The sequence below is a fragment of the Bos javanicus genome, chromosome 1 (assembly GCF_032452875.1).
Source record: "Bos javanicus breed banteng chromosome 1, ARS-OSU_banteng_1.0, whole genome shotgun sequence".
NCBI lineage: Eukaryota > Metazoa > Chordata > Mammalia > Artiodactyla > Bovidae > Bos > Bos javanicus.
In genome coordinates, this window is record NC_083868.1 from 72,007,883 (window position 1) to 72,019,506 (window position 11,624).

The 11,624-nt window shown below is 40.2% G+C and overlaps 1 protein-coding gene across 14 annotated transcripts in view; it reads right to left on the reverse strand.

Annotated features, from left to right (window-relative positions):
- Positions 1 to 8,535, reverse strand: part of DLG1 (discs large MAGUK scaffold protein 1) — a 271,051-nt gene extending 262,516 nt beyond the window's left edge. For 6 of the 14 annotated variants that reach the window (XM_061411982.1, XM_061411976.1, XM_061411968.1 and 3 more), the window contains exons 1-3: positions 7,582 to 7,668; positions 7,070 to 7,121; positions 6,279 to 6,410 (exon numbers count right to left, since the gene is read on the reverse strand). In XM_061411982.1, the coding sequence (XP_061267966.1) occupies positions 6,279 to 6,410; positions 7,070 to 7,088 (151 nt within the window). In that variant the 5' untranslated portion in view covers positions 7,089 to 7,121; positions 7,582 to 7,668. Of the gene's footprint in view, positions 1 to 6,278; positions 6,411 to 7,045; positions 7,122 to 7,581; positions 7,669 to 8,316; positions 8,371 to 8,410 lie in introns of those variants that run through there. The other 8 variants (XM_061411957.1, XM_061411940.1, XM_061411895.1 and 5 more) reach the window with 5 other exon arrangements.
- Between the last annotated feature and the right edge of the window lie 3,089 nt (positions 8,536 to 11,624).

Sequence of the window (11,624 nt, forward strand, 5' to 3'; positions counted from 1 at the left end):
TACCATACATTTAAAAAATCATTTTGATTCCCAAAGAGGGAAGTACATAAACTTTTAAACTATGTATTATAATTTGTTGTTTCACACACTAGAAAGAGAAAAAAGGTCAAGCCAGTATCCAAAATAAATTATTCCAACACTTTAAATATGATATGACTAAGATTGCTGGGAGAAATATCAATAACCTCAGATATGCAGATGACACCACCCTTATGGCAGAAAGTGAAGAGGAACTAAAAAGCCTCTTGATGAAAGTGAAAGTGGAGAGTGAAAAAGTGGGCTTAAAGCTCAACATTCAGAAAACGAAGATCATGGCATCTGGTCCTATCACTTCATGGGAAATAGATGGGGAAACAGTGGAAACAGTGTCAGACTTTATTTTTCTGGGCTCCAAAATCACTGCAGATGGTGACTGCAGCCATGAAATTAAAAGACGCTTACTCCTTGGAAGGAAAGTTATGACCAACCTAGATAGCATATTCAAAAGCAGACATTACTTTGCCAACAAAGGTTCATCTAGTCAAGGCTATGGTTTTTCCTGTGGTCATGTATGGATGTGAGAGTTGGACTATGAAGTAGGCTGAGCGCCAAAGAATTGATGCCTTTGAACTGTGGTGTTGGAGAAGACTCTTGAGAGTTCCTTGGACTTCAGGGAGACCAAACCAGTCAATCTTAAAGGAACTCAACCCTGAATATTCATCAGAAGGACTGATGCTGAAGCTGAAGCTCCAGTACTCTAGCCAACTGATGAGAAGAGCTGGATCATCAGAAAAGACCCTGATGCTGGGAAAGGCTGAAGGCAGGAGAAGGGGACAACAGAGGACAAGATGGTTGGGTGGCATCATTGACTGAATGGACAGTGAATTTCAGCAAGCTCTGGGAGATGGTGAAGAACAGGGGACAGGAAGGACAGGGAAGCCTGGCATGCTGCAGTCCACGGGGCCACAAAGAGTCGGACACGACACAGAGACTGACAGCAACAATAAAGAGACTTGACAACTAAATGCAATACCTGGATAGTATATCGGGAAAATTATTGGAAAAGGAAATTTTTATTATGAAAAAATTTACTGTCCCTACATAGATAAAATAACGAGGGCTAGAAGAAATATTTAAAGATGCTTTTACAGCTCTGTGATTGCAAGGTTCTAAAGAAAATTCAACCAGCTTCTGCTTTTTCAAAGTATTGCCTCAAAGCAAGAGTAACAAATAAGTAACAACCCAATTCAATCAAAACCACCAACCAGAAAGTTAATAAAATTTTCCTCCAATTCCATAAAGTTGTAGCCAATAGTCTGATCCATATTTTGTTATAACTGTTTTCCTTCCTCAAACCTGCACACACACACACACACACACACAGGTGTACAACGATATACTAACATATATCACTGAGGCCAATAATAAGCAAAAATCTAAGGAACTCTGACATTTTACCATTATGGCTGGAAGTGTGTAAACTTTGATTACTGAATACACTTTTCAAAATATGTATTCCATCATTATAAACATTCTCCTTTAAAGTAAAAACTTTTAAAAAACATTGACCCTACAGAGCAACATCCATGTTAAACATACCTGTTGTCAGTGTTCTTTATCCCATAATAGTATTAAAATTATGATAAAGACCACCCTAATGGTTGAAGGTGAAGAGAGACTCTGGATCAGATTAGCCAAGTCCAGTTTCTGGCTCCACAACTGACTATCTGAGAATTCTTGGGCAAGCTACATAATCACCCATCTCCTCTTTTTCTTCTAATCTATAAAATGGTATAATCACCTCATAGGTGAATACACATCTCACAGAATTATGATGACTAAATGAGATATTTTTATCAGCACACAGAGAGTGTTTAATAAATATTAGCCATTATTACTTTTTACATTCTTAAAAAGTAATCATATTATCACATCCATTAGGATGGCTACTATCAAAAAAACTGAAAATCAAGTGTTAGCAAAGCTGGAGAAACTGGAACCCTGTGCGCTGTTGCTGGGATTATAAAAAGATGCAATTTCTATGAAAAACATTATGGTGGTTCCTTGGAAAAATTAAAAATTTAACTATCATACGATCCTACAATGCCACTTTCGCATGTACACTCAAAAGAACTGAAAGTAGATTCTCAAAGAGATACTTGCATACTCACACAGTCACACTGTTCACAACAGTCAAGAGGTAGAACAATGCAAACATCTATCTAGGGATCAATGGATAAACAAAAATCTGACACACACACATTTATACAAACACACACACATATTTGGGGAGGTGGACAATGCCACCCGCCACCACTCACTATTATTCATCCTTAATAAGGAAGGAAATCCTATCACATGCTACAACATGAATGAACTTTGAGAACATTTAAGTAAAATAAACCTGTCACAAAAAGACAAATACTTTATGATTTCCCTATATGAGGTATTTACAGTAGTCAAAATCAGAGACAGAAAGTAGAATGGTGGTTACCAAGGTCTGGAGAGAGGAAGAAAAGGGGAGCTGTTGCTTAACACATAACAAGTTTTAGTTTTGCAAGATGAAAAAGTTCTGAATTGTTTTACAGCAATATGAATATACTTAACACGCTAACCAACACTGTTAAAAATGGTTAAGGTGATAGATTTTAGGTTTTTCTTTTACAATTAAAATAAAAAAGGAGTCACACCTGAAACTCAGTATTTCCAAATTTAAATGCAGTTCACTATGTTTACAAGGGCAAGGGAAAGTTAATAAAGTAGCAGTAAACAAATTTGAAGCTAAAAATCTCAGACATGGACAGTTTCATTGCATAATCCATCTTCACTTTGAAATATGTGCAGAATTAAAATAAAATAGTGCTTTAAAATAAGCCTGCTATTTATCACAGACAAAATATACAAATCATGTGATTCAACCTACTAAAGTCTCCAAAGCCAGTCTGATCTTTAGCCTAGGATTTTCTCCTATGGACAAGGAAGGTAGATGGGTACTCTGGTCCCGTAAGTAAACCCAGAGGTCTAGACTGCTACAAAATCTTTGAGGACTACCAAGATCCTCTCTGATCCCAGACAAACCTGAGACTGAGAGATGACCACAAACCACTATGGACCTGAACAGCTGACTATCATCAAACCATATCCAATCTATTTTACTCACAAAATTTTCAACTAGAAGTACAGAAAATGAGACTACAAAATCAAATACATTAAGTTTTCAACTTGCTCTCACCTAAATTAGGGATTAAAATTAGGTGGACTTTATTTCCCATTTATACAAAAATAACCACCATATGTTTGGGGAATAAAATTTTTTTTAATGCACAGTTCACAGACTTTTTTAAAGCTATAATTTAAACACTCACCTCTAAAGAAACAACTTAGCTGAAACTCTGAAGTTAATAAAATCTTTTCTACTTTCAAGTAGTATCAAGGATACTACTACCAAGCCTCAGAGCAAGAACAATGATTACCATATTTCACTGAATTGAGGATACTGATACTGACACTATCAACTATAAAAGGCACCATTATTTCACATGCCACTAAGAATGCAAAACCAATGCCAATATATATCCACTATAAAATTCATCCCAAGTTCAGAGATGTTGAAGTTTTTAAAAATTGGTATCTTAGAACAGATATAGCACAGTATGTGTATGCCTATTCCTCTGAATAACAACAAAGTGGTGGTGGTTTAGTTGCTAAGTTGTGTCCAGCTCTTGCAACCCCATGGACTAGTCTGCCAGGGTCCTCTCTTCATGGGATTTCTCAGGCAAGAATACTGGAGTGGGTTGCAGGGTATCTTCCCGACCCAGGGATTGAACCCGTGTCTCCTGCACTGCAGGTGGATTCTTTACTGTTGAGCCACCAAGGAAGCCCTCAAGGTGCCGGAAGCCTAACCTTAATAATATATCAACTATGGGGTGGGGGGATTCCCATAGCAACTTAGGTCCTTGCACAAAGTTGTTTTAAATGCATGAAAACAGTGGATACAAACTACCAATTCAAGAATCACTCAATAAATAACTGTTGTAGACTGCAAGTCCAAGTAGTAACTAAGTAATTCACTATAGCTAAGGCAATGACTTCCAAACTCTTAAAGTCAAAACCCTTAAGCACCATATGATTTTCAACAATTAGTGGTCAAGACTCTAGGTCTCCTTTAATTCAATGATTCACAAGTATCACCTCAGAAGATGAAGTACTACCTACTAAAGGAAAAAACAGTTAACAGAATTTTTCCATACATACTATGAACACAATGGACTCTAGTTTTTAACTTAGGGTAATTTACAGGTTTAAAAAACTATCACACTGTTTCAAAAACAATGGTACAGGTACAAAGGAAAGAAAATCTTACTGACCTAAAAATTTTCAAAAATTAATTAATCCAACTTAAGCATGTACCAAAAATTGCATTTATTAATTTAGTAGTGTCAACAATTAATTCAATTACAGTATAGAAACACAAAAAACCCTCTACTAAATTTACTTGTTTCAAAATTCCTAAAATGTATTACTTTCCTTACACCAAAATCTGATACTACATTCTATACAACCTTAAAATATAAGTAAACCTAAACAGCAAAGCTTAAACTCACAACCAATAAAATTACACAGGACAAAAAAGATTGACAAGTATAAGTTACAATTAGAAAACTAACTCTATCAGAATTCAATTATGCATAAGAATAAACATTCAAAATAGGGGAGGCAGAATATACCAAAAAAAAAAAAAAAAATCCCCATCAACATTGCAAATCTACTTCCCATCTCAATCTAAGTGTTGTTTCTGGTTGACTACTTCACTAATCATTTCCTTAAGTCATGGACTCCACACAGAGGACTTCATCTATCCATGAATTACATGTAAAATAAGACATACAAGTCATACTACTTTTTCCTAAACGGTGAGCCTACTAAATAAAACATTCCTAGGTTTAATGGTGATTTAGAAAATAACTAAAAATGATTTTCCCTTCCTTTGTTGTTTTTTCAGAGGAATCCAATTTGATCCATTTGGACCTTAAACCTCAGAACTTAGAAATTCAAATTTAATAAATGTCCATCTGTTTAAACAAAATAAGCAAAATACTGGTCATTTTTAAACATGAGTGACAGACATAATAGTTCATTACACTGTTCTCTCTGTTGCCGTGTATGTTTTCAAAAGTTTATAATAATGCTAAATTATATTTAAGTGTACTGAGTAATCTTCTTTAATGTTTTAATTCTTAAACTAATTTAGTAGAGTATCAATTTACCAATAAGCTATTTGATAGACTACATTAACTTCAAAGTACTATAGAATAGGATACATTAACCTCAAATCACATCAAAAGTTACTCCATTGATACACAGATATAAGGCTGTAACTACTGAGGAAAAAAATATAATCCAATGAAATGTCTTATTTTAATGTTATATAGTCAATGATGAATAAAAATGCATTTTATTCTTAGAATTGAAAGGGACAATTTTTCTAGTTCAGTGGTTTGTAAACTTTTCAAGGTACCTAGAGAAGAGGGCCAGAACAGATCATCTTGTTTTATATACCAGGAATTGTGTACATAATATAAGATTTTGCTTTAAAAAAGAATCTAGCTACTTTTTAGGAAAAAGGTTAAAAGCCACTGTACCACTGCATCCACATGCTACAGCTAATGCAGTGACCTAGAAAAGATTATATGATTTATACCATCTCATTCAATCAATAGCACTGTCAGGAGTAGAACTCAGCACCCTTGTTCAGTTCTCCTTTAAAACAATGAACCACATCAAATTTAAGTTACAGTTAAAAATAAAATTGTTTCAATATTCTTGTCTGTAAAACAAGATTAGACCAAGATTACCTGTAAGATCATTTTTCAAGTCTATAACTCTACAAATGCCAAGTTTAAACAGAGGTCTATATTAAGAGAATGAATGTTCTTAAACACAGAACTCTTCAAACATTTTCAGAGATTCCAGAGAAATAACAAAACCAACAAAGAAACAAGCTAACAGTTATTCAGTCATTACTTTTTGCAACCTCTTCATTTTTTAATGCTAGGATATTACACTTTGTTATCAAAGACCACTGAAATAATCATACTGAAAGTTTTTTTGGTTATTAGATATTTTTGGAAAAGATATTGGTCTAAGTATCAAAATACACAATTCACTGGATGTTCAAGTAACTGCATGCCTCACAAAGAACCAAGTATATCCCTCTCTTAAGTTCAAAATAAGTGAATTCAGAGAAGCCTTAAGCCCAGCTGACACATAATGGTCACAAATAAAGTTTTAATTCCCACCTATTAAAGCCTGAAAGAGGTTGCTCTGGAATATGTTAATAACCCGTTCTATGGAACTTCTGAGCTGTCTGTCTTCTGTTTGGCTTAGTTTCGAACGATAATCTTCCAAAAGGTGCAATGCTCTCTGGGTATCTGCAAAGAAACAAAAAGTTTGATTAAAATTATATATTTACAAGGAAGTATTACAAACTAGCTATGCAGCAAATGACTACAAAGATACCTAAACGATTCTCCAAACCTCCAAGTCAATCCATGCTACTATGTTCCTGTACACATAGTCCTTAGAAATGATCCAAAAACTGTTCATTATGTCACAATAAAACAAGGTGAGTACTTTGTAACCAATGTGTTCTAGTGATCATTTAATCAGCGTTAATAACACGGTTTCAGTTGATCTAATATACAAACGCCGATTACTACAATCCGTCATTATAATTCAAATATTCTTTCAAAACTAGTAGTTCTTAGCCAATATTCTACATTCGTTCACGAAAGGGTTTACTAAGAATAATAAAATGAAATATTAAAACGCCAATACAAACTTTTTAAAAAGACATTTCAGAGGGAAAAAAGTTAATTGCCTCTCCAGTCACTAGAGAGATAGCAAGGGAAAAAAGTTTGACAAACATTTAGGTGTTTCCATCTTCTGAATGATTGAGGCTTAGATTCCATAAGTAGTAAGGCTAAGGCTGTGCTGTTTCATCAGTTACACAAACATCTGTAAAACACAGCAAGCACAAAACAGAAAAAAAGCTAGGGATACCCACAAGAGTTCCGAAGTAAACTCTCACCTTGCTTCCGGACCGGCATTTTTCTCCAGAATCAGGAAGAGAGCACACACACCTTAGAACACAAAACAGGAAACAGAACTGAATTCAGAAAAGAACAGAGTTGAGGTTAACCTAGCATTTACCCCTAACTCTCAAATCGAAAAACTCCTAGCCCTATTTGAAAAGTCCACCTGGCAAAGTTTTCCCAAGTGAAAGGAGAAAGAGCCTCAAAACCCAGCAGTGTCAATGTAGAAAGCTTTTACCTAACGTTGGGTTCCCCTGCAAATTAAGAGCAGACAGTAGCAAGCTGCCAAACTCTCCTCGAAAGCTGCCCCTTTTCCAAAGGGCGCTTAATGCTAGACGTGGGGCCACCCCTCCCCCGGTATTAGAAGGCATACCCCCCACCTGCTACTGGGGGGTGAAGAGGCGCTCCGACCCTTGGCCCCTAAACCAGCAGAGACTGTAAAGCAGTCGGAGAAGGAACCAACTGGAATGATCACCCCGCCCTGCTCGGGCCCCCTCCTCTCGCTTGCCTGATTCCTTGTTGGCTTCCTCCGAGCTACTCCAGCGAGGGCCGGACAGGACAGCGACCGCTCTCCGACGCCCTCGTGCCCCACATGCACACCTCCGCGGGCCCCCACACCTGCGGCGCCGCCACAAAGTTCCTGCGAGTGGCGTGCGCTCGGAGCTGGGGTGCGCCCCGGACCGTCTCCCCCGCCCTGCCCCGCTCCACGTCCCCCCGCCCCACCCGGGGCTCGCGGAGCTGTGCAGACGGGGGTGAGGGAACGGGGGAGGAGCTCCCCTCGGCGGCTGCACCCCCGTTGCCTCTTCCTCCGCCTCAGCCGCCGGCGCCTCCTCACTCGCCGGTGCCCGCTAGCCCGCTCGCCCTCTCAGCTCTTAGCCGCCACACCCCCGGAACCTCGCCTCCTTCCGCGCCCCCAACCGCTCTCCCCCCAAACTTTCCGCCAAGATGGCGGCCCTTGATCTGGATTGCCGCGCCCCCACGTGACCGCTTTCCCAGCGCTCTCAGCCAATGGGAAGTGAGGAGGCGGCTCGCGCCGAGCCCCGGGCTCTCAGCGCTGCTACCTTTGGGTTCGAAAAGGGAGGAGGGCCAGGAGGGGGCTGGGGACGGCAGAAGGGGACCTGAGGAACATCCAAGAGAAGCTCCTTGCATAAAGGCGCGGCCACCGAAGTGGTTCTGAGAACAAAGGAGTTCACGCACAGACTCTACAGGTGGGTCAGGGCGCCCTGGAAGAGCCCGCCTTTACCTCGTCCTAGCCCACCGGTGTGTCCCGCGGCTCTGAGCGAGTAGAGCACCAGGCGAGGAAGAGTGACAGTGATGGAAGAGAAATGTGACCTCACCTACACCAGATTCAGGACACACATTCCGAGACACCCTTTAACCTCACTAAACGCGTGTCGTTTCCAACTCTGCCGGAGAGAGATCCACCCCAGGGGTGGATCCCCAACCTGGAAAAGCATTCTCTGGGAGGTGTCGACTGCGCCACCCACGATAGGGGGCGGGAAAGGGCGGAGCCTGGGAGGGGGAAAAGGGAGGCATTTGCGAGGGGGAGGGGTGCCGTCTTTGCGTTCTTACACTCGGTGCTAATTTTTTAAAAGTTAGTATTAGCCCCTCAGTAAAAGTTTCGGAGGAACTGAATTAAAGAAGGGTAGGTAAAACATGGAGATTAGTTAATCTGATAAGAGATTGAAGGTTTTACCAGAGAATTTTTTAAATCTAAGTGATTAATTCCAAGTATGAATGCATTTAAGGAAGGGAATAGAAAATTGGTTCGTTCGTTTTCTCATTCATTCTCCCTTGCCTGCAACTCCCTCCAAGTCAACAGCTTCAAGTATTACTCAAGCTCTGGCGGTCCCTTTAAGAACTCACCTGTAGCTACCGCCCGCCCAGCCGAAGCTCAGTTAGCAAAGCTAGTTTAACTTTCGGTTGCACCTAGGAAAGGGACAACTGGCCGGCCAGGACCTGGCTCCTGGGCTGAGCCTCCCAGGATCTGGAAAAGGAATTGGTCAAAGATGTCCAAATCACTTCCAGGTCTTCGACCCTCTTCTGTGTAGCAGCAACCTCCATGCTCTGATCCAGAAAGAAGAATTTGCCTAAGATCACCCAATTCAGTTCAGTCGCTCAGTCGTGTCCGACTCTTTGCGACCCCATGGACTGCAGCACGCCAGGCCTCCCTGTCCATCACCAACTCCTGAAGCTTACTCAAACTCTTGTCCATTGAGTCGGTGATGCCATTCAACCATCTCATCTCCTGTCGTCCCCTTCTCCTCCCACCTTCAATCTTTCCCAGTATCAGGATCTTTTCCAGTGAGCCAGTTCTTCCCATCAGGTGGCCAAAGTTTGGAGTTTCAGCATCAGTCCTTCCAGTGAATATTCATAACTGATTTCCTTTAGGATTGACTGGTTGGATCTCCTTGCAGTCCAAGGAACTCTCAAGAGTCTTCTCCAACACCACAGTTCAATAGCATCAATTCTTCTTCTATCAGCTTTCTTATAGCCCGACTTTCACATCCATACATGACTACTGGAAAAACTATAGCTTTGACTAGACGGACCTTTGTTGGCAAAGTAATGTCTCTACTTTTTAATATGCTGTCTAGGTTGGTCATAACTTTTCTTCCAAGGAGCAAGTGTCTTTTCATGGCTGCAGTCATGATGTGCAGTGATTCCTTACAAATAGCTGTGAAAAGAAGAGAAGCAAAAGACAAAGGAGAAAAGGAAAGATATACCCATCTGAATGAAGAGTTCCAAAGAATAGCAAGGAGAGATAAGAAAGCCTTCCTCAGTGATTAATGCAAAGAAAAGAGGAAAACAATAGAATGGAAAAGACTAGAGATCTCTTCAAGAAAATTAGAGATTCCAAGGGACCATTTCATGCAAAGATGGGCTCAATAAAGGACAGAAATGGTATGGACCTAACAAAAGCAGAAGATAATAAGAAGAGGTGGCAAGAATACACACAAGAACTGTACAAAAAGATCTTCATGACCCAGATAATCATGATGGTGTGATCACTCATTTAGAACCAGGCACCCTGGAATTCGAAGTCAAGTGGAGCTTAGGAAGCATCACTGTGAACAAAGCTAGTGGAGGTGATGGAATTCTGTTGAGCTATTTCAAGATCACCTAGAGTTAGTGACAAAACTGGAACCACAGAAATCATGTCTGTCAAAATTAGAAGGCTTTCCCCAATAAACCAGATAGCCTTTCACTGAGGCAATATCCTTGGGCTAATAAAGAGAAGTCCCGGAAACCTTGTACTGTAATCATAACAGTTGCTTAGAGGTATACGGGTTTCAGTTCTGGATTGCATCTTGGAATCCTAACTTGTTATGAGAACCCAATGACTTAAGAGCTCATCTAGACTTACTATCTCAGTTTAAGATAAACTGAAGTCCAGAGAGGGGAAGCAATTTGCCCAAGGACATATAGACCAATCAGTGACAGCAGCCCAGAATTAATGCTCCTAGCTTCAGTTCAAGATTCCTTCCACTGTGACTTTGGACACCTGAGAGTAGTATATTGCTGGTGTATTGATCGAAAATCTCTTTATGTGCTCCTGCATCATGGGAGCTTGAGCAACAGTTAAAGCAGCATTTCAGAGAAGAAATGGGATGGAAAAGTAAAAGGAAGATCTTAAAAGCAAGGGCTTAAATAGGAGGATTTTTTAAATAGTGAAATAGCTGGTGGGAAGGGTTAATAGTGGGCTTCCCTGGATGACTCAGATGGTTAAGAATCTGCCTGCAATGCGGGAGACCTGGGTTGGATCCCTGGATTAGGAAGATCCCCTGGAAGTGTGCATGGCAACCCAGTCCAGTATTCTTGCCTTGAGAATCCCTGTGGACAGGAGCCTAGCAGGCTATAGTTCTTCGCGTCGCAAAGAGCTGGACAAGACTGAGCAACTAAGCACAGCACAGTAAAGGGTTAACAGTGAAAATGACTGATGGCATGCATGCTGTTACCAAGACTTCAATGATGAACTGTGAGTGAAGTGGTTCCACTTCAGGAACCATTCTAAGAATGGAATCAGCAGAATTTAGGAGAAGAGAGTTCATCTACCCCCTTAAATTCATCTGTTGTTCAAATATGTTCACTTGGTAGGTGATGGGGATAGAAATAAAGATCTAAGCCCTGCTCTCAAGGACCCACAGCCTAGTAACAAATGGACAAAGACCAATGCAGGTTTTCTCAGGAGCCACTGACAAGTCAAAAACAAAATCTGTGTGAGTTCTCAGTGTCTTCCTAGTCCTCTCCCTAAAAACAAAAAGAAGGCAGAGAAAGAAGAGGAAACAAGAGGACATGAAGCCCCTTCTTCTTGTCATCTTTTAGCCATACGTGGTCAGCAGTGTCCAGAATGGACATAAATGAATGATGCTAACACCTGTTCCACCCTTGGGGCTAGGATAAGTCCAGGCCTAGAATGCAGAGCCTTTATTCTTCATTCCTCCATTCTATCCATCAGTATTAGTTACCTAAAGCTGCATAACAAATTCCTCAGAGCTTAGTAACTTAAAACACAGTAGCTTAGTAACTAAAACAGTAATAAACATTATG